The sequence below is a fragment of the Primulina huaijiensis genome, chromosome 15, assembly GCF_012295235.1.
Source record: "Primulina huaijiensis isolate GDHJ02 chromosome 15, ASM1229523v2, whole genome shotgun sequence".
NCBI classification, from domain to species: domain Eukaryota; kingdom Viridiplantae; phylum Streptophyta; class Magnoliopsida; order Lamiales; family Gesneriaceae; genus Primulina; species Primulina huaijiensis.
Window position 1 is genome coordinate 24,726,336 of NC_133320.1, and position 23,395 is coordinate 24,749,730.

The window sequence follows — 23,395 nt, forward strand, 5'->3', positions numbered from 1 at the left end:
CGTTTGAATTTAAATATATGATAATAATATTGAAATAAAATCTAATTTGATAATATAAAAGTAAAAAATATAGTTAATATAGTATTTGATTGATCGATAAATAATAGTTTTTTTTATTTGATTGATTAAACTTATGATAAGATGATAAATTATCATTTTGTTTTTTGAATAATTAAAAAAATATCAATAATACTATTTATTAAATGTAATAAAGTAATTTAAATTTAATTATTTGATTGATGTAAGATAAATAATTATTATATGATTAAATAATATGATATGATAAAATAAAATTAGATAAAATAAATACATTATCAATAGATTAATAATAAGACGCGCGACAGGGAGGGACATTTCCGTCATTCCACGTGAGCATTTGCTGTAGCTGGAATGATTTTGAAGCATTTGGACATATGTTACAGTGACAGACAAGAGTATAATATTTTTGGCCCAACTCTCCACAGTTACAGAAGTGATCCTTGACCTACATACGTAGTCCATCTCCTGCTCATATAAATTCTTTCTTTTTTCTCCTTTTCTTTTTTAAATATGATTGATTACAACCTTAATTAACTAATTATCTGCTGTAATATCCAGAAATTATATCCGTAATAAGAAAAATTGTAATAAGAATGGAAATCAATTTTAATTATAAAAAAAATTAGAGGATATATAAAATGGTCGCGTTGGTTTACATACAATGCCCAACATATCAGTGGCAGTCATATGTATTATTACTTCTGTTTTTCGTTTTGTCATAGCTAGGGCAGGAAAAAGTCAAACATTTATTACTGATCTATCTTTAAAAAATGAAAATTATGATTAATTGTATATATCTGAGAAATTTATTATTATTTTCGTAAATTTTAATTAAAAAAAATTAAGATATTTTTGTCAACAAATTTTAAAATATCAACTTTAATATTCTAATGAAGTGGTTACCCCTTTATAATATGACCATAATATAGATAATATTTATCGTATATATATACATTAATTATTTTCCTGAAAAATTGAATATATGAGTACATGAATAATTAATTTGGGAAAATTAAATTTTGATCATCAAAGTTGACATGTTTTGGATTTTAGGCTTGTAACTAACCGAAGTTTGATTTCCATTTATTAATTGGCTCATATAGTGCAAATAAAGTCTTTGTTACACACATTACAATCCATATAAGCAAAAATAAACTAGTCAAAATGAGGGTAAAAAACTTTTCATTTTGCTTAGGTAGATTTTAATATATGTGATATAAGTTCTATTATCGTCATATGGTTCAAAGAAACAATATCTAATTTATCGGATGAAACCAAATTTTGACAAAGTAAAAAAAAAAAAAAACCAGAATCCAAAAAAATATAATTTACTGTATGAAACCAAAAGCCTAATTTTTCCTTCATTCATAATTTTGGTGAACTGCCAATTTAATTTCGGTGGTCCTCAAAATTCTCAGTTATCAGTGGGAAAATGAAAGAACGGAGCTACATATATATATTTAATTTCACGAATTTTTCAAAAAAATTATATTAATTTCTTGCTTAATTCTTTGAAAATATATATTTAGAAATTACTGGAAACGTCAAGACATTACGGCCATCAACTTATATAATTTACCATTATTATTTGGTATTAAAGTAAACATTTTCTTAATATATTTAGTTGACGGGATCGGAGAAGCTTGAGAAGCTTGTCTATATATATATATATATATATATATATAGACCAATTAATTAGTGAGAAAAATTAAAGCCGCATGAATTTATTATATTTATTTATGTATAAGAATGTGCGGAAAGGCATTGATGCATGCCTTATGCCTGTCACAGACATTCAATGCCTTTTGTCATCAAGAAACACAACACACATGTATATACATACATACATACATACATATACACATTATTTAAATTTAAGTATATCAAATTTTTGTATTAAATAATTTGTTTTAATTTATGGGTGGATAAAATAAATAATTTAATTAATATTTGTTCCTTTTCTTAACTCACAAAATCCATTTTTTTTTATATACCACAGATTAGAAAGAACTAATATTATATGTGACTGCCAAAAATGTATAGCCTCTTCAAAAAATAGTCATGTCCGAGCTTAATTAACATATCAAAGCACTAATGTATGGGATTGTACATCTTCTTTACGGAGGTACTCACTACGCTCATGCTCTATTAAAATATCCCCATTCATAATATACATCATGCATGACGAGGAACTCACGGTCATTATTTTTCGAATGTACTGGTAAACCCCGAACATATGCAGTAGCTTGCAAACATGTTTTTACCAATTTTTAATACATCATATATATGATGTTTGTTATAGAGGAATGTAACACAACTTCTGTTTGATTTGAGGTTGCTTGACATTTTTATCTTAATTTGTGGCTATCAGATTAATTAACTAGGTGCCCTACTAACATATATTTATTATTATTATTTTGTTAAAGAGATAGGGTTCTTTCAAATGTCGTGTGGTAGAATTCTACTCCTTCCTTCTGTATTTTTGTCTTTTTTACGTAATAATTTGTTTGGATGTCATCAAGTCACGCCAATCTTTAATCCTCTCCATGTATTTCCACTTCCTTCTCCCTTTTAGAGAGCTTAAAATCTCGATTCATCACTCCCTTTTTAGTCACCATTAATAGGGTTTTTTAATCAAGAATCTGCGCCCCCTTTTCATTTCTCTTTTTTTTTATGCGACAATGGACTTAAACATATCTCCTTCAGCTTTTACTGTAGAGCAGCAGATTAATGAAGATATTGATCAAAACCCTTTTTCATGTCAGTTTTTATACAATTCGATGCAAAATCATACTGCAGGATACTGTGATCACCAGTTATACAAGCTCCAGCATCATCATGAACAGGTTCGTCATACTACATATGCTACGATTCTTTTATTTTTAGCGAGATTTTATTAAGTAGATTATGTAAGACTGATAATGGTTCCTGCAAATTTGAACTGATCATCAGGAAGATAACTTTGGTTTTCACGTTGGATCATCATCGTACAACATCAAGAATAAGGCTGAACCTGGGATAAAATTTACTCTTTGGAACGAAGAAGCTGATCATCGCGTACCTGATAAAAGCCATGTCATTAAGGAGGCTGCTAATTACAATCCTGTGCAGTGGGTACCTTCCAAGATTAGTACGATGCAGAAGAAGATAAAGAACTCGAACCCGAATCATGTGACCTTAAAAATAAACAGCAGTGTAGCGAACATGATTGAAGATCAAAAGATCCAGGCATCACACTCGTGGGAAACGGATTCAAGTAGCAGCATTTCATACAGTAACCCCATCAGGGTTTGTTTTGATTGCAACACAACAAAGACTCCTCTTTGGAGAAGTGGTCCGAAAGGTCCCAAGGTAAATATTTTCTTCATGCAGTCACCATGTTTATGTTCCAGCACTTTAATTAAAACGTTTATTTTTTCTGTTTCCGACAATTTATCTCAACACTCTTAGGGGAGGTACTAGGAATTTCATCGGGCCCCGAGTAAAGTACATTGTATTTTTAGCTAGGAAACATGATCATCCATTAACTTTGCTGTTTTTTCAGTCACTTTGTAATGCCTGCGGAATTAGGCAGAGGAAGGCGAGGAGGGCCGCCATGGCTGCCGCTTCAGCGGCAGCTAATGACATGGCGGTTGTGTTGACTGATGAGCCACCATCATTGAAAACGATCAAGCCGAAATACAAAGAGAAGATAAATAAAAAGGGAAATCCTTCAAGCTTCAAGAAACACTGCAAAATGGCTGCCACTGCCGCTGGATCATCTTCTAATGGAGATATAAAGAAGAAGCTTGATCTAGAGGATTTCTTGATAAATTTGAGCAAGAATTTGGCATTTCGATTCCGGGTTTTTCCACAAGACGAGAAGGATGCCGCCATCTTGCTTATGGCTCTATCTTCCGGGCTAATTCATGGTTGAGAGTTAATTAATCAAAATGAGATTAATTATAATTTTTCTTGGATTAAGCAAATTGTGAGTCTTTCCGTGATCCATTAATTAGTGTTTAATTAGGATAATATCTATTGTTGATATGTTTGTTTTAGTTAGGATAGTACTCATGAGTGCCAAAAATAAATCAAATTGAGTGGCGATTGAATGAATTATCTTGTAAACCTTTAGATGGGATTTGTACGAGTGGATAACCTAATTATATGGATCACTTGTTCATATTTCATCCATTGGCTTTAAATCCATATCCCATTCAATGATAAAGTAGTACTTGTAGTATGTTTATTAGTTTCTTTTTTTATTTTTTATTTTTTTGCAGTATAATCCTGTTGTCCTAATATTTTGGGACCCAAGATTCACATGCACACAAGCGATTTGAAATGTACTTGCATAAAATCAAGATATCAAATGAGAATTAAATTAAATGCATTCGTATATATCCAACAAGATATGAATAATCCAATCCAATCCAATACCTAGTAACTAACCTAAAGAAAAAGAAAATTGTAAGGACTGCGAGGAAAAGTTTTATAAAATTAAAATTCATATTTAGTACGTATTAAATTCTATAATTATTGATTAATATAATTATCATATGATCTTTAAATTATATTACGCAAATGTTTTTGTTATGTATTATTTATTTGTTTGCTAAATAAACTTCACATTTACTATTGCAATAAACGCATAAATCTTAACTGAAAAAGTTCAGTTAAATGATGAAAGAGGGCCGACGTTGTACCAGCTTTGATGTCTTCCGATTTAAAGACTGGACTCAAACGCCAGCAAACTAATAATGGGCTGTTCTTGATCACGCTGAAGAGTAAAAAGTGTAATGTTTCGGCCCACTTGGCCCATGTCTTTTCGATTTCATCTGTTTCTTTTTGTCGTTTGTTGAAGGTCAACACCTTCGATGTAAGGATTTTTCTAGTCACAAAAACTCGAAAAGACTAAATTTTATTTGGGAAAATTGTGTTGTATGTTTGATGGTTGCGATTTTGGTTTTTTATATGTTGTTAAATTTTAATTTTAATCTGTAATCTTTGTTTTTTTTAGCAACTTTAGTCATATTAATGATATGTCATTGATGTGAGACTAATGTACCGCTAATAATAACAATTATTATATATTTCATCGTAAAATATATGATAAATACATAATGATCAGTTCATAAATAATCATGTAATAATGAGTAGTATCTTAATACATGCAGATTGCATAGGGCGGTGACAGTAAATATATAATTGGAATTTTTAAACAAGGGCATAAATAATAACCATATATAATAATATTATTAAAGTATCATCGAGCTTAAAAAATCTAAGGACATTGAATCAAATACGATTTTGTTTTCCGCATATATATGTAATATTATATCTGTACATGAACTATTTTTTGAATATGTTTTTCAATATACATATTCATGCCTAGAACGATCGATACGAAGCAGACACGTTTCATTTTCTGCTAATTTTATTCAATGCTAAAGATAGAAAGTAGATGGATTGAAAACTTTGATTAATTAGTCTCTCATGCATTTCTTCTTTCATATATATCCTTTATTTTCCCCGAGGAACGTTGCTAAGATGTCTACCGCGTATGGCACAATCTCAACAGCACCATCGACAGGTTCACCATTTCTTTCCCACGCCAGGCAAAATATCAGATCCGGGGTCGGAATCCGACGTCCATGGAAACAAATGGTATCCTGCTCGATGCCCGAAAGCTTCAATGTCGCCCTCCAACGTGTCAGGACTAACGCGTCCTATTTCCAGGTGAACTACGTGATCATAATCCTTTTCATGGTTTTCCTTAGCCTATTGTGGCACCCTGTTTCCATCATCGTGTTCATCTTCACTATTGGCGTGTGGCTCTTTCTGTATTTCCTTCGAGATGAACCTGTTGTGGTTTTTGGGTATGGAGTGGATGAGCGTGTGATCTTGGCGGTTCTGTCGATCTCTACGTTGGTTTTGTTGCTGCTGACGCATGCGACTGTGTTCTTGGCGGGGCTGGCGGTGGGGTTGGTTGTGGTGGTGCTCCATGGAGCGTTTAGGAGGACGAATGATTTGTTTTTAGACGAGGAGCAGGGTGTCAAGGGTGATGTGAGCGTGGATTTAAAAGAGACAGCTTCTGCTTCTTATTCTTCACCGTTTTAGAATCGAATATTTATGGGGTTGTAGCACTAATTAATTTCTGTGGTCGACAAATTGTATATACTTGAGAAAATACATCTATACAGATTCTTGTATCTATAATTCTTGAACGCAATTGCTCACATGCTGAATTGTTGGCACCCATCTCCTTGTCTTCTCTCATGTATGTGTCACGTTGTATACACAGGGAAGTAACATGTATCATGCCCTGAAACTCAGTTTTTAAATAGCAGGCACTCAAACGTGGATCCACAAGTTTTGAGAAGGCATTCTCTTCGAGCAGAAGACGTGCCTGCTCCATCCAGAAATACACACAGAAGATAAACATGGCATCAATGCACTTAAATCTTGGATGAAATAATAGTAACACAACTTTTAAGGGCAGTACCAACCCATTCTTGGAGGCATTGCTCGCCTTTGGGATGATTTATATCCACAGATTTTCTTCCGGTGACAAGCTCTACCAGCACCACACCAAAAGAATATACATCAGCTTTCTCGGAGACTTTGACCTGTTTGAGCATATTCTGGAGCCAAGTACCCAAATGTTCCAATTATTCTCGTTTCTACTCCCGAATTTCCATCTGGTTGCAATCTTGCTAGCCCAAAGTCTCCAACCTTTATCATGAAAGTCAATAATTGGACATACAGATGGTTCAAATTCACGTGTTTAAAAGACGTGACAACGTACTAGTGGCTCAAAATCGTGCGTGAGCAGAATGTTGCTTGGCCGCATGTCACGATGGACTATACAGCCAATCTGCACTCCTCGTGGAGATATCTCAACCCTCGAGCAGCTCCAATAGTGATCTTTTGGCGTGCAGTGCAGTCCAAGGGCTTAGCTGTGGCCTGCAATTTTAAAGCTGAAACAGTACAATTCAAAAGAAAAGCTTATATTTACGATGAGTTCTGATTAAATTAGAACAGTAGAAACATGAAGACAAAAACACTTGCGATTTAATTCAAGACACCATGAGTCTATTTTCCTGACAGAAAACCAACCAAAAGATATCATGACCAAAAAATTGAAGGTGCGTGGTATCCCAAGTACCATAAAGATGAGAGTCCAAAGAACCATTGCAAATGAACTCATAAACTAACAACCGTCTTCTGTTCTCCACGCAGTATCCAATCCGCATCACAACATTATGATGCTGTGCACAGCTCAGGGCCTGAACTTCTGAGCAGAATTCACGATCACCCTGCGTACTAGCCAGTTTATGTTGCTACACAGCTACGACCAGACCATCAGGTAACACTCCTCAGTGTACAGAACCATATCCCCCCTCAGCCAAAAAGTTACCCTTCGAAAATTCACCAGTAGCTTGTTCAAGCTCGGCATATGAGAACAATCTTGGCGGATTCCCAAATGATGGTGTTTTATGCTGACATACCGTGCAAAGTGAAGGAGGGTCGTGGGGTGCATTTTTATTTAGTAACATAATCTCTCTCACATTCTTGCGAAAATCTTGATTCCTTTCACTTTGTGCCGTACTGCCTGGTCCTTGTATACTTTCATTTGATTGCTTTGAAGATTCATCAGCAGAACTCAGATCTTCCATCCATTGCTGGGAACTCATACTCGTTGAAAGAGAGCTTGAATTCTCACTTGCTGACTCCGAGTCAGATTCTTCAAAGTCATGATGTCCCCCTAATGATGATGGTAAAATTTGCTTCACCGTTAAATCCCAATTAATTTCAGAAAAGCTGGAAATTGAAGATATATTGTCAACCGTTGTCTTTAAAGATGAATGCTCAGGGCTGCTTGTTGGAGTCACATTTAGCACCTTCACAGTGTTGAATTTAACCTCGAGATATTTTATGGAAGATGCTGAGTCTGGAAGTGTATTAATTTCCTTCTCTGCTGGTTCCATCAACCGAAGAACCTGTGCCTCAGCGTTTTTCACAACTACAAGATTGCAGTCAAGCTGCTCCACGCAAAAGTGTGCTTCCTTTTTCATTCTTCTGTTAAGCAACAATAAAAAAAGATACTAAGCAAAATTCTTGCTGATTTCCGGGTGCTGGATCAAAACATTCAATGCAAACGATAGTGTTTATTAAATATTACTTTTCCAATACAACCCATTTTGTTTGTTTTCTTTTGGCTTCAGATGCTACTCCATCTTTAGACTCGTAAACCATTTTCATCTTCACTCTCACCTATGCCAAAATCATTGGTATCACCAAACTTGTTACCAATGAGAACCACGCCAGGTAATTATAGAACCTTCTCTGGATCATAAATGTCTTGGAGTTGACTCATCATCTAATTGCATAAATCAGTAATATGATCCTTCTGATCTAATTAAAACCGTTCCCGCCATTGATCTCCAGTTACCAGCTGAGATCACTACCAATTTTTGGAAAACCCCATTGCTGTTTACCTATGAAAGAAAGCATAGTGGTTAAGATATACAAGCACAAAAAATGTTTTAGAACCTCAAGTGATATGGAACTTCAGTGAAACATAATTTTCCAAATTAATTCACTGTAGCCTAAAAGCAATAAGATAATATCTGGACCATTTTTAACAGTTGTATCAACGTCTCACACATTCATGAATTATACCTCCCTGGATGATGCTGTGAACACAAGACACCGAAAAGAGAGCTTCAATAGGATTCAACGAATGAGTATTGCAAAACTATTTATGCTTGCTCGAAACAAGAACCAATGAAAGAATAAAATAGCATTATGTCGTGCAGCCTAATTTCTTGGACTTTCATGAAATTAGGGAATCCATATAAATCACAAAAAACAAACCTAATAGCCAGATGAACTAATAGTGTAGAAGAAATCATTGAGGACTTGAGCACCCTATTATGTACAAAAGAATCATGAATTCAAACTATTGTAGGTTTTGATATCCATTTTCAATAATAGACATTAAACATAAATGGCCAATAATGATATGTAAACGACTACATGAAAAGAAGACACGAAAATATTTTACCTGAGTTACGAGTTGGAATAACCGCCAGCAGCCTAACACGATCCACATTAGTTAGAGCCCACTTCAAAGCAGTTCGTGAAATTTCTTTAGAAGACAGCAACAGCAACAGCAACAGCAACAGCAACAGCAATCTTCTCCACACCAAATCCCATGCTTCTAAAATCCTCAATTTTTTGCCTCAAACTCATCTCTTATCAGCACAAGAAAAACCAAACCCTCATCAAGAAATTGCTTCAAATAATCAAAATCCCAAAACCATACTAAAAAACAGTTCAAAATCTTGATTTCCAAATGGGACTCTTCTTTAGTTTGTCGTTTATCACCACATTGTTCCTGAACAAACCATTGAGCAACAAAGTTTTCATCTTTCTACCATTCCACACAATGAATCGATGTAAGTTTCGGAAAAAAGTTGCCCAGAAACTAACAAACAAGAATCATCAACAACGTTAATAACCGAAAGTGATTTTTTGTGAGACACGCATTTCATGCTAGAAGTGTGATTAAAACACTGAAAATCAACAAAAAGGAATGCTATCATTCATGCGAAGCCTTTAAAAATCTTCCACAACCAATCAGTTGCATGGAAGACAATTGAGAAAATGTGTTGGGGAATTACACCCCGAAGCGATGCCAACCACGATGATAATAGTACCCAAAAATTGCGGAATAAAATAACCAACAAGAACACAAAGATTTACGTGGTTCACCCAATATAGGCTACGTCCACGGAGCGCTGCAACTTTTAAAACTGGAAGAAATATTACAACAAGTGTATACACCAATACACTCAATATTTCTCACACTCCCAACCCGAGTATACCGAGAAAATAATTTCTCTAACTCACACAAGAGAATTCCCGCACTCAAGAAAAAATACACTCTTTTTTTCTATGCACTCTCTATTTATCAAAACTAAAAAGCTTTTGATTTTAGAATACAATAACTGAAGGAATTGAGCTCTATTTATAACTAATTCTCTCCAGCTATCAACACAACCGATGTGGGATTGGGATATTTTGAATATTTTATTTTGTGCGGGCCCCTCCACTTGCCTAACAATTCTCCCACTTGAAGATTTGATTTCAATCACGTCTTCACATCATCATTGCAGCAGCTCATATCTCCTCATTTATTCTTGCAGTCCAACTGAAGTTGAACACAACTTCAGTTTGTCAATGGTTACCGTCTTCGTGAGCATATCGGCTGGATTTTTACTTCCAGGAATCTTCTCCAGCATCAAGACTCCATCTTCCAGCACTGATCTGATGAAATGGTACCTAACCTGTATATGCTTTGTCCTAGCATGATAAACAGGATTTTTTGCTAAATGAATAGCACTCTGACTATCACAGTGTAATGTGCTATCTTCAAGCTTCTGACCCAATTCCTCCAAAAAGGATTTCAACCATATCATCTCCTTGCTAGCTTCTGTAACTGCAACATACTCAGCCTCAGTAGTCGAAAGCGCAACAATCTTTTGCAGCTTAGACACCCAGCTTACAACTGTACCACCTAATGTGAACACATATCCAGTAGTACTTTTCCTGCCATCCAGGTCACCACCCATATCGGCATCGACAAAACCCTGTAAGCCAAATTTTGATCTCCTGAAGCATAAAGAACAACTAGCAGTACCTTTCAAATACCTGAGAATCCACTTAACTGCTTCCCAGTGTTGCTTTCCTGGATTACTCATAAACCTGCTCACAACTCCCACTGCATGTGCTATGTCTGGTCTTGTGCACACCATTGCATACATGAGGCTTCCGACAGCAGAAGCATAAGGAACCTTATTCATATAAGCCTGCTCCTGCTCCGTCGATGGTGATTGTGCTTTGGTTAGTTTGAAATGACTAGCCAAAGGAGTACTCACAGATTTAGCTTCATCCATATTAAATCTGCTAACCACCTTTTTCACGTACTCTTCTTGAGATAACTTCAAGAATCCATTCACCCGGTCTCTGAAGATCCTCATTCCAAGGATTTGCTTTGCAGCACCCAAATCCTTCATGGCAAATTCCTTTGATAAATCTTTCTTGAGTTTATCAATTTCTTCCAGACAAGCTCCAGCTATCAGCATATCATCTACATATAGCAGTAGTATGATATAAGAACCGTCAAACTTTTTCACATAACAGCAGTGATCAGCTTGACACCTTAGGAATCCATTTTCACTCATGAATCCATCAAACTTCTTGTACCACTGTCTTGGAGCTTGTTTGAGACCGTACAAGCTCTTCTGAAGTTTGCATACCATTCTCTCTTTTCCCCGTACTTCAAAGCCCTGTGGCTGCTTCATATAAATTTCTTCATCTAGGTCACCGTGAAGAAACGCAGTCTTTACATCCAACTGCTCCAAATGTAAGTCTTCCTTCGCCACTAGTCCAAGTACAGTCCTGATAGTGGTTAATTTAACCACCGGAGAGAAAATCTCGGTGTAATCAATTCCTTCCCGTTGTTGGAAGCCTTTTACAACAAGTCTTGCCTTGTACCGCTTGCTACCATCATGCTCTTCTTTTAACCGGTACACCCACTTGTTATGTAACGCCTTTTTGCCTTGCGGAAGTTCTGTCAACTCCCACGTCTGATTGGATGACAGTGAATCCATCTCATCTTCCATGGCCAACTCCCACTTGGTTGAATCATCATTTTGCATTGCCTCTTCATAAGTCTCCGGTTCACCTTTGTCTGTCAGCAAAATATAGTGAAGTGCAGGGGAGTATCTATCAGGTGGTCTAATGGTTCTCAAAGATCTCCTGAGTTCAATCACCGGAGTTTGTGGGTCATCATCTTGTGCAGTTTCTTCTTCATCTTCCTGGTTACTGGTTTTCGATTCATTCACAGGAATGTTTGTCAATGGCACTTCATCAGTCTTCTCGACTTCAGGACATTCATCTCCAGCTCCAATGTCTGACTTGTCCTTGTACAGAAGTTTCTCATTAAAGATTACATCCCTGCTCCGAATGATCTTCCGATTTTGGTCATCCCAGAAACGATAACCAAACTCATTATCTCCATAACCAATAAAGAAGCACTTCTTTGATTTCGGATCAAGTTTTGTTCTGCTTGCTGAATCAATATGAACATAGGATAGACATCCAAACACTTTCAAGAAAGAAAGGTTTACTTCTTTGCCGCTCCAAACCTCTTCGGGTATTTTGTAGTCCAGTGGTACCGAAGGTCCTCTGTTGATCAGATATGCTGCAGTGTTAACAGCATCAGCCCAGAATGATTTTGGCAATCCAGAATGCAATCTCATGCTCCTTGCGCGTTCATTCAAGGTCCTGTTCATCCTTTCAGCTACACCATTCTGTTGAGGTGTACCAGGAATGGTTTTCTCCATCTTGATCCCGTTCTGTGCACAATATTTCTTGAACTCATCATCTTCATATTCTCCACCATTGTCAGACCGTAAGCACTTCACCTTCAAGTTGGTCTCATTTTCCACCATGGCTTTCCACCTTTTAAAGGTCTCGTAAACATCAGATTTATTTTTCAGAAAATAAACCCAAACTTTTCTACTCGAATCGTCAATGAATGTGACATAGTATCTCGAGCCTCCAAGGGATGTCACAGGAGATGGTCCCCATACATCAGTATGAACCAGCTCCAACTTTGCTGCTTTCGGTTCTCTACCGCCTTTTGAAAAGCTCACCTTCTTCTGCTTTCCAAAGATACAGCTTTCACATAGTTGGTGTTCAACAGTCTTTAATTCTGGTAGCTTTCCTTTTGACACCAACATCTTCATTCCCTTCTCACTCATGTGTCCAAGTCTATAATGCCATAGACTTGAATTGGCTCCAGCATCCACAGCTGCTAATGTGTCTCTGCAACTGGAAGTCATATACAGTGTTCCAGTTTTCTTTCCTCGAGCAACAATCATGGCTCCTTTGTTCACTTTCCAGGAACCATCACCGAAGGTCACATTATGGCCTTCATCATCGAGCTGTCCCACCGAGATCAGATTGCGTGTCAATTTTGGTACATGTCTGACTTTGTTGATTTTCCAGACAGATCCATTTGACATCTTCATCCGTACATCACCCATACCTACAATTTCCAAGGGTTTTCCATCAGCCAGGAAAACTTTTCCGTAATCGCCAGCGATGTAATTATCAAATACATCACGATCACCAGTGGTATGAAACGAAGCTCCTGAGTCCATAACCCAAGAATCAACTGGGCTTGTCATGGATAATAGCAGAGCATCATGTACTTCCTCAGAGACAGCATTGGCATTATTTTTCGTTGATCTGCAGTTCTTTTTCAGGTGACCAGACTCATCACAGCTCCAGCACTTCATATTCTTTTCAAAGATGTTTTTGTCTTTTCCATTTCTTGACTTGGATCTACCGCGCGATCGGTTGGAACTCCTTTCACCACTCCTGCCTCTTCCTCTGTTATCAAGATTTAGAGCAGATCTAGATGATGTTGCTTCACCCGAGTCTTTCCTGCAAACTTCTTCAGCAAGGATTTGATCTCTAACATCATTGAGTTGTAGTTTTCCTTTTCCAACAGAGTTGCTAACCGCTGTCCGCATCGGTTCCCAATTGTCTGGTAAAGACGCCAGAAGAATAAGTGCTCGAATCTCATCATCAAATTTGATGTCCACCGATGTCAGCTGGGAGACAATCGTGTTGAATTCATTTATGTGTTTTGCCACCGAAGCACCTTCTCCCATCTTCAAGTTGAATAACTTCTTCATGAGATGTACTTTGTTGTTTGCCGATGGCTTCTCGTACATGTCTGATAGAATGGTCATCATCTCCTCCGTGGTTTTGGCCTCCGCCACGTTATGCGCCACGTTCTTTGTTAGGGTCAATCGTATGACACCTAAAACCTGTCGGTCAAGGAGCTCCCAATCATCATCCTCCATCTTTTCCGGTTTCTTTCCTGATAGAGGTTGATGCAGCTTCTTACTGTACAGATAATCTCTTATCTGTAACCGCCAGAACGAAAAATCTGTTCCATCGAACTTGTTGATTCCTGGTCCCGATCCATCATCTCCGGCCATCACTTCTCTAGCCTTAGCAAAAAATCTAAAAAATCTTTTCTGATGTGGAAGATCAGACAAAGCTGCAACCACAGAGCATACTCAGAATTCTTAAGAATTTTCACAACAAGGCTCTGATACCAGTTGTTGGGGAATTACACCCCGAAGCGATGCCAACCACGATGATAATAGTACCCAAAAATTGCGGAATAAAATAACCAACAAGAACACAAAGATTTACGTGGTTCACCCAATATAGGCTACGTCCACGGAGCACTGCAACTTTTATAACTGGAAGAAATATTACAACAAGTGTATACACCAATACACTCAATATTTCTCACACTCCCAACCCGAGTATACCGAGAAAATAATTTCTCTAACTCACACAAGAGAATTCCCGCACTCAAGAAAAAATACACTCTTTTTTTCTATGCACTCTCTATTTATCAAAGCTAAAAAGCTTTTGATTTTGGGATACAATAACTGAAGGAATTGAGCTCTATTTATAACTAATTCTCTCCAGCAACTTTATCAACACAACCGATGTGGGATTGGGATATTTTGAATATTTTATTTTGTGCGGCCCCTCCACTTGCCTAACAAAATGCCCCAAAAATATACTCTTTCTTTTTCTTTTTTGAAGTTTAATGGATTGATTAGCGAAAGTGAAGCAACGTTACCGGAGCCCACAACACACATCTAGTACTATCGGTCGAGTAATCGAGTGGCAAAGCGTGTGAGAATTTCCGATGAATATGTGCGATCAGCAAATATCATAGCTCATGTGCTGAATTCTAGCTTCAAGGTATCCGTATAAGCTCGCCAAGTGTAAAATTATTGTTTAACTACTGCCTATTCTTGCCCAATGAAATAAACTTTGTAGAATGGACAAAATAGGCCTCAAGTGCCTATTCTTGCTAGCTGCAAAAAAACGAATAATTTCTTGGCTTAAGTGGATAGACGGGCTCATCGTAATTGTATTCGTAGGCTCGCCGAATTGCTCACAAGCTCTGGACGCAATCTCGAAGGCCTACAGCTCTTGCTCTCCGGCTGCAAAAATGGGTAAAGGCATTCTTTTTTATCATGCAACTGCAGTTGTAGTCGGCGAGACTGCTGTGATTGGCAAAAACGTTTCGATTCTCCACCGTGTTACTTTAGGTGGAACCCAAAAATTTGGTGGTGGGCGTCGTCATCCCATGATCGGCGATGGTGTTCTGATTGGTGCCAGAGCAACGATATTGGGGCCGGGGATGTGAACATTGGAGAGGGAGCCAAAATGTGGCACCAGGTTCGGTGGTTTTGATCGACGTGCCTCCAAGAACAACTGCCGTGGGGAATCCAGCTAGATTAGTTGGTGGGAAAGAGCAGCCCATGTGGAAGTTCCCGGTGAGTCGATGGATCGAACTTCTTTATATCCGAATGATCGGATTATATAATAGACGCTAAGACGCCTACTGTTTTGAGTGAGTGATCGATCATATTGTTATGGATGCAATGGAATATCATATAGTTTTCGAAGATTGGCAGTATGGTTCAATCCACATAGTTGAACAGATTCATCATCTGAAATGGAACCGTTCCATATTTGTTTTTTTTTTTTAAATGACGATGAAATCTTTCTATCTTTGTTTTTATCTTTGTTTTTATGTATCAGTGTTATTGAGTGTTTTAATCATAATTCCTCGTGATCATTTTCCATTAGATGTATTCAATTAAATTATTTTCATATACATAAATAATTTTTTCTCTATAAAGAGTAGTATAAATGTTCTACTCACTTCATTAATAAATCGTAGCTTAGTTTGGAAGTTGTTAGGGAAAAGAATGGAGGAGAAATTAAAAGTTAGAGAGAATTTTTTTTCTTTTTTGGGGAGTGGAAGAGAGAGTAGCGTAGAATGATCTGAAAATGTATTTCTTCCCATTTCCTCCCACTTTTGGAAAGAAAATATTCTGGGTGCGAAGGAGAGTAATTTTCCTTCCATTCACTGTTTCACACTCTTCTTTCCATAAAAAAACTCTCAAAACAAAAATTTTTCTTTCAAATCTTTCCTTTTCTCTTCATTTTGATACCCCCAAATGAAGTAGAAGTCCTAAGCAATACAAAATAATTCACAAGAAGTATTGTTTGAATTCGAAATGAGTTCTTGCCCTGCCCAAACCCACATTTTCCTTCACAAAGATGAAGATAGTCCATTTGTTCTACTAAAACAGGCTCACATATCAAAGTAGAACATAGTGAACAACATTCAAGCATCATTCTAGAGTATTTACATAATAAACATGTGTTAAAATTGTCTGCCAAACGAGAGATTCGTGTTTAAATTATAATCTCAAGTGTGCTCATCACTTCCCTTGGTGCTGTTTTTGAGCCACTCAAGATACTGGAGGTTGCCACCAATTATGGGCAATGCAATTACTTCAGGCACCCTATGCACCAAAGTGATTCAAAAAAGAAAGAGCATAAAAATGTCAATAGATCATTTCCATACAAACAAAATTTTTTGAAGGGCTTTCTAAATAAATATTTTGAAGGAAAATGATATCATAAAAACAAAATTTTAGAATAGTTTACAACACATTTTATCAACATATGATGCCAAGGAAAATGAGGGTGGGATGCTTACTCATACTCATGATTTGCCTTCACATGCTCTGTTAAAGCTTCTAAAAGAGACTCCCTTGTCTTAATTATAAGCAACTCTTCAGAATCAGTTTGTATCTGCTCAACATACAAGCAAAACAAAAATATATATATCTTCAATTCAGCCACACAACTTTGTTGCGTGGTGTACTACTTTATGATGCTGCTTCAAGATAAAATCTTACCTCTCCCTTCCACTCATAAATTGACTCAACGCCTGAACAGAAATCACAAATATTGTTTAGTTTACAACCATTTAAAATCACAAAAACAACTGTAATGTCAAAAAAGGTAGAAATCCAAACAGCGTAGGTTCACATATGAACTGAAAGCACAGAGGCCGAACATGTGAAGAAATTACATTATAATTAACAAAATGAGTGACATCGATCAACCCTAAAAGCACTAACCTGGTACTCGATTTACACATGCGGCAAGTCTTTCTTTCACTATGCTCTCCGCCAGTTTTTTCCCTGAACCAAGGGACGAGAAAAGGAATGAGAATCAGACCAGATAAGGAATTGATACATGAAAATTAGTCTCAATCTCAAAACATAGAAGTATTGACTTTGGGTCATCCCTTTATTTTATGTCAACACAGCTTACTAGTGAGGGGGATGGAATGGATCATTGCTAGTCTAGATAGCAGGTCAATTATTTGCACAGGGTGTCTCGAGAAGCTTTGATATTAACAATCATAATTGTAGTTTTCTAATTACAGTAACTTGGTAGACACTATCGTGTTTAAAACGAAAGAGACGATACTTTGCCGAGAAAGACAATATCTGCAGATTTTTATGTTTCATCCCAACATCCATTAATTGGAATTTATGTTTCATAAAAAAAAAGAAAATTTAAATAACCTGCTTCTTGGTTAGGAACAGTAACATAGACCACAATACCAGGGACAGTTGTGCTGCTTGTCTCCATTCTGATATTATGAACTTTCCTGCTCTGTGATTGTGTACGAAGTTTTGATCTGTAAAAATATTGAGTAAAATTCAGATGACATATTCTCACTATCAAATCAGAAAATACCACAACTAACTTTTGTACAGGAAAAAAAATAGCATTCAAGTAAAGTTTACCGCAAAAGAGGAACAAGAGGAAGAGATTGGGCACTACCCATTTTGGAGAAGAATGAAACAGAGGAGCAAAAATTGGAAAGACCCAAACTAAGCACACAAAAAGCCCCCACCAAAGGAAGGCGACGATGGACCACTATTGGGGGGATAATGGATGAAAACCTTAATGCCATGAGATTTTGCAATTTGGTTTGGCTTTATGGGATTACTATTACCTGACATCAATCATGCATTACACAAATCAGACCCTCAAGAAAAGAAAAAAGAATAGCTAATATTTTAGGTAGTTTGTACTAATGGTCGAGTGAGATTCCACAAGGCACCAGGCAAATGCAATTCAATACCACTTCTAAAATTAACAAAACCACAAATCAGCCAAGGCAATAGCTTTATCAAGACAGTATTATTCCTGACCAATGATAAATAAAAATAAATGTGGATGAAATAAGTCTTATGCCCGACTTACCAGTGATTATCCTAATCTAAAGCCAAGAAGATTTATAACCATTATTCAGAGAACTCTAGAGAAGGGGATGGGAGGAAAGCAAATCACCCACCTAATAATCGCAGCGTTAGGGTAACATATAAATAAATTATAATCCCAGAATCAAAATCTTGGTTTCACACCGTTAGGGTAAAATATAAATTTATTTTCATCCCAGAATCAAAAATCTTGATTTCATCCCAGTCCGCACTCACTAAATCTATAACGCAGCAGGTTTGCCGCCCAATGAGTAACAAAATCTATAAAAAGCCTTCTGAAGAAACATATATAAAAGCGATAATCAAAAGCCCTAATTTTCAAAGCTATTCGGTGATTAATTGAACAGCTGTAAAATTTATAACACTCCAATACTATAATCATAAGCAGAGCTTATAACAACATAAACATCCGTAAAATTTATAACACTCCAATATTATAATCATAAGCAGAGCTAATAACAACATAAATATCCTAAAAGCAATCAACTTTGGGAAAAAATCATGCACGAAGATAAAGTACAAATTCCCATGATTCCAAAACAACGTAATTTTTTCAAAAAACACCACATTTAATGTAACGTTATGAAGATTTTTAGCAGATTAGGGGGAAGAAGATGATGAATTTCACCTTTTGTTGCCGCAGCACTGGGAGCTCTGTTGGTAATCGGCTGCTGCACAAGAATTTCAAATATTAATGAATATTACAGTATTTATTTCATTATTTTTTTTTTTAAAGGAATTTATTTCATTAGTTTTAATAACTTAAATTATAAATTTTTTTTTTTTGGATTAATAGATTTTTATTGATTTTTTACAGAATGTTATAGAATTGTAATAAGAATTTTATAGATTCCAACGTACATTTTGAAAATTTATATTATTGTTATTATTATTACTAATAAAATAATAATTTTTATTACAAATTATTATTATTTCACTCACTAAAGAAACTGCAAATAACAATCATTAAATTTTTATATATATTCTAACATAAAAAAATTATTGAGTATGATTTTAAAAAAATTACAAAAAATAAAAAATAAAATGTGGTACCAAAATTTTTCAGTTTTGCATGTAATTAACATAAACTAACTTTACAAAAAATATAAAATGATTAAATATTACTCATTGTGATACAATATTTTAACAAAAATATTTTTAACAGTGTATGAAGAATGATATTTTAAAAATTAAATGTAAATAAAAATTTTAAAGATAAGAAAAAAATGATTTCATGGAAGAGAGAAAAATTTTAATTGAAGAGAGAAGTTTTTGATCGAAATTAAAAGCAAGTTAATTATAATTTATATTATGTTTTGAGTAGGTCTCTTGTGAGACGGTCTCACGAATCTTTATCTGTGAGACGGGTCAACCCTACCGATATTCACAATAAAAAGTAATACTCTTAGCATAAAAAATAATATTTTTTCATGAATGGTCCAATAAGAGATCTATCTTACAAAATACGACCCGTGAGACCATTTCACACAAGTTTTTCTCTTATGTTTTACATGATTTTATTTTTTATTTTTATATAATTTTAAGAAATAATAAATTGAGATGACGGATCTCCTTGTGATCTTTGGAGTGAAAAAAAATGATTTACAGGCTTTTTTAATTACAAATTTCTACAAATATTTAGTATGAGTGGTGGAGAATTTTTTACTTTCAATAGTTGTACCTGAGGTTTCAAAATTTGTGGTAAAAAATTCTATTGAATTTATTGATATTTTGTATACCTATAAAATTTTATAGAGTTTTCGAAAGTCAAGTTTGAATATCACGTGATTTTTTAAAACTGTATCAAATTTCTTATTGAATATCACTAGACTTTGTCGAGTATATATTAGTCTAAATTGAATACTTAAATACTTTTAAACTCTACAAAAATAATTGATTCTCATAGATTGAATATATAATTTCTAAATATATATTTTCTCACATTTTTTTAATTTTTTTAACATTTATCTGATATATATGCATATTATTATTATTATATTGTACCTTAAATAAAATTATCTATTATTCACTTCCTAGTTTTATAATAAAATAAAATTTTTAAAAATTAAATAAATGACATATACTTAGTACCTATGCCAAATGAATAAATAGTACATGTTAAGCACTCGATATATGGATGACCACTTTTCATCTATATTTTTTTTCAAAAATAATATATAAAAAAAATGTATTTGAGTCGTGGAATAAAAATTTATCAAACATATGAAAGGAAATCCTAGTCAAAACTATATCTAAGATTTTGCATTACATCACCATCGCGAATGTAACAATTCACACACACTACCTAGTGAACTAATTGAATGTGTTATTTGGACAAATACATCATTAATTTATAGAGTCGATGTGATAGATAAGATCAAATAATAGATTCTTTTGACCAACAATCAACACATTCATTAAAAAAAACAAACATAAAACAAATAATTATTTTAAATAAATTTCATACATCTGTCAATTTTTTTACATTCATATCATTTCATCGTCTTATTTTATTAAGAAACTGTGTTAAATGTTTTAGTAAAATGGTAAAATAATATATATATAACTATGTCTAGTATGCTACGACAAATAATTTGACCTGATTAGATGAGTCGATATGTAATTGTATATAGAAGAACGATGATATTGTATAATTTTTAAAGTACAAACAGCCTATTAATTAATTCATATGAATAATACAAAATAGAAATAAAAATATTCATACTTTAATTTTCACTCTTGAACATGTAAACGAGGCACCAACAATTTGACGACGATACCATTATTATGTCACGACGAGGGACAGTCTCGTTTATTTGCACTCCCAACATATAAAACTATCCGTTTAAATTGCGCCTGAATCATTTAGAGACACCGGCAGATCGTAAACCCGTCACCGGCAGGAACATGAGAAATCTGCACACGAGTATCTGCGGCCAAAATTTCATTAAACTCTATGGCAAATTTTCTCACTTCGACCATGTTCTCTGGTACCGAATCCTCCGCCATTGCCAGCGTTCCGCCCCAGAGTGTGTTATCGTATATAACTATGGCACCTGGTTTCAAAAGCTTCAACAACTTCTCATGGTAATATTTGTAATTGATTTTATCAGCGTCAACGTATGCAAAGTCGAAAGCCTCATGATTTAAAGGCTGCATTAAAGAATATCATGATAATTAATCCAGTGTAAAACGAATTTTGTAGGATAAAGTGTTGGTCGCTACACCAAAACCCGCTGGTGATATATCGACAGAGGCTATGAGGACCATCTAAAAGAGATATTATGAATATTATTTTTAGAATAATTTGACTTGTGCCGATCTAACCATCTAAAGAATGATGCTCGATCCTACAAAATATGTGGATTTAATAGCAGCACCGTGACTCAAATCTTGTAAGGGATGCGACAGAGATTCAGAACAAATAAAGGGTCGTGGGGACCTAACATGCATTCATGTTTCTGGGTATCGATCAGATCCTTACGTCTTGCAATAATTTATCAAGAACTGGATGTGCTTCGGACTCGATATAATCAATCTTGTGTTCGACGCCAGCCTTTTGAATAACAGGCAATCCCATCTCGTAAGCGCTCCGGTCGGGGTCAATGGCTATAATCTACATAACCACTTGTCATTAATTGAGCACAATAACCTGAGCCAATCAATCTTTAATATCTTAGGCGAAAATTACACAGGAACACTTAACCTTTCCATCTTCAGGAATGTTGAGTGCGGTAAGAAGCAAGGAATACCCCGTGAAAACTCCAAGTTCAATAGTTTTTTTGGGGTTAATGAGCTTCAGGAGCAACGCCATCAATTGTCCTGCATCCGGTGATGACCCCAGATAGGCCCTGATAGGGAAAAAAAGGAAGTTCTGTATTATATTATAAGGTGCAACACAAATAATTCTATAGATATATATATGTATATATCTGTATATACGTTGGAAGAGTTGACGTCATGGTCCTGATCTCTTTGAGCGAATCCGGTTCACGTGGAAACACACTGGTCTTCACCAAATACTTCAATTCCAGACGATAAAATATCCAAGTTATTNAAAAAAAAAAAAAAAAAAAAAAAAAAAAAAAAAAAAGAGAGAGAAAAAAAGACCGGATCACTATTTTAATCCAAATATTACAAGGGTTTATATGAAACACGCTACCTGGTACAAATCCAAGGTTTGCAACAAACCCGGGTGTATATATTTTTCATGGTTCTCCATCACTCTTTACCGTAAGGAGCTGTGAACAAATAACTGGAATCTTGAAGGTGTAATAAGAAAAACGATAACGATGTGCAGCTAGCTAGGATTAATGTATCATCAAAATTCCAGGGAAACCACTTAAAGTGATCAGAGCCTATTTTTATTCCTATCCTATCTACATGAAAATAATTTAAAGTTTAAGATTTAATTAACTGATTCAGAATATGGAAGTTTGAAATTTTGAATATCATATCTACAATCCAAAATTTCAGTTAAAAAGCTTACACTAGGCCGGACTCCCAGTTGAGGACGACCAAGAACGGTACATATCATAAGGCTAAAAAAATGAAGAAAAAATTGCAATGTTCATCATGTATGCTGGTTTATTTGCGTTTTTGTCGTTACTATTTGTTTTGTTTTTAATTTCGGTCATTTTTTTACTTCATGTTGACATGATGCCGATGTAGTGCGAACATAACATAACATAATCATGATGTTTGCAGTGACAATCCAACAGAAAATTAATGATATCAAATTTGAAAGATGCGTGAGTGATTAAAACTGAAATTTATCGATCTCTCTTCAAAATCGCAAAAAGTCAAACATATATCATAACTTTTTCAAAAATAATTAAATAAAAGCAGCCAATGTAAAAACAAAGAGCGGTCCACTATGAAATGGGCTCAAAAGAAGTTCAGAAATCCTCCAACGTACCTTGCTGGGATATGAAATAATAAGCTTTGAAGAGGCAAGTCTGAATTCTCTTGAGAATGATACTGCCGTAGCTGCATGGCCGGGCTTATATAGAGTTTTCCCAATTGGTTGAGAAATAATATAAAATCCGATAGGCCGGCCCCTTCTGATTATCTATATCCTCACTCAACGCACGTAA

At 35.2% G+C, this 23,395-nt stretch overlaps 3 protein-coding genes and 1 pseudogene across 6 annotated transcripts; 1 reads left to right on the forward strand and 3 right to left on the reverse strand.

Annotated features, from left to right (window-relative positions):
- Positions 1 to 2,552: 2,552 nt before the first annotated feature.
- On the forward strand, positions 2,553 to 4,209 carry LOC140958380 (uncharacterized). Its single transcript, XM_073415808.1, has 3 exons — positions 2,553 to 2,885; positions 2,992 to 3,390; positions 3,584 to 4,209. Exons 1-3 carry the CDS (start codon positions 2,721 to 2,723, stop codon positions 3,953 to 3,955), a joined length of 936 nt encoding a protein of 311 aa, XP_073271909.1. The 5' UTR covers positions 2,553 to 2,720; the 3' UTR covers positions 3,956 to 4,209.
- A 1,538-nt stretch (positions 4,210 to 5,747) lies between these two features.
- LOC140959449 (inactive protein kinase SELMODRAFT_444075-like) lies at positions 5,748 to 9,279 on the reverse strand (annotated as a pseudogene).
- A 7,031-nt stretch (positions 9,280 to 16,310) lies between these two features.
- On the reverse strand, positions 16,311 to 19,005 carry LOC140958389 (protein CutA, chloroplastic). 3 transcript variants are annotated; one of them, XM_073415821.1, is made up of 7 exons: positions 18,928 to 19,005; positions 17,820 to 18,031; positions 17,634 to 17,710; positions 17,142 to 17,204; positions 16,917 to 16,948; positions 16,715 to 16,809; positions 16,311 to 16,517 (listed from the first exon to the last, which is right to left on the reverse strand). In XM_073415821.1, the coding sequence occupies exons 2-7, from the start codon at positions 17,987 to 17,989 to the stop codon at positions 16,421 to 16,423; spliced, it is 534 nt and encodes a 177-aa protein (XP_073271922.1). In that variant the 5' UTR covers positions 17,990 to 18,031; positions 18,928 to 19,005; the 3' UTR covers positions 16,311 to 16,420. The 3 variants fall into 3 exon arrangements, with proteins under 3 accessions (XP_073271922.1, XP_073271920.1, XP_073271921.1); XM_073415819.1 differs by having other exon boundaries at positions 17,595 to 17,710; XM_073415820.1 differs by lacking the exon at positions 18,928 to 19,005 and adding an exon at positions 18,111 to 18,163 and having other exon boundaries at positions 17,595 to 17,710.
- Positions 19,006 to 21,044: 2,039 nt separating this feature from the next.
- Positions 21,045 to 23,356, reverse strand: LOC140958384 (cation-dependent phenylpropanoid and flavonoid 8-O-methyltransferase 1-like). 2 transcript variants are annotated; one of them, XM_073415812.1, is made up of 6 exons: positions 23,218 to 23,356; positions 22,462 to 22,540; positions 22,242 to 22,321; positions 22,006 to 22,150; positions 21,784 to 21,915; positions 21,045 to 21,452 (listed from the first exon to the last, which is right to left on the reverse strand). In XM_073415812.1, exons 2-6 carry the CDS (start codon positions 22,519 to 22,521, stop codon positions 21,165 to 21,167), a joined length of 705 nt encoding a protein of 234 aa, XP_073271913.1. In that variant the 5' UTR covers positions 22,522 to 22,540; positions 23,218 to 23,356; the 3' UTR covers positions 21,045 to 21,164. The 2 variants fall into 2 exon arrangements, with proteins under 2 accessions (XP_073271913.1, XP_073271914.1); XM_073415813.1 differs by having other exon boundaries at positions 22,462 to 22,554; positions 23,218 to 23,263.
- Positions 23,357 to 23,395: the final 39 nt, after the last annotated feature.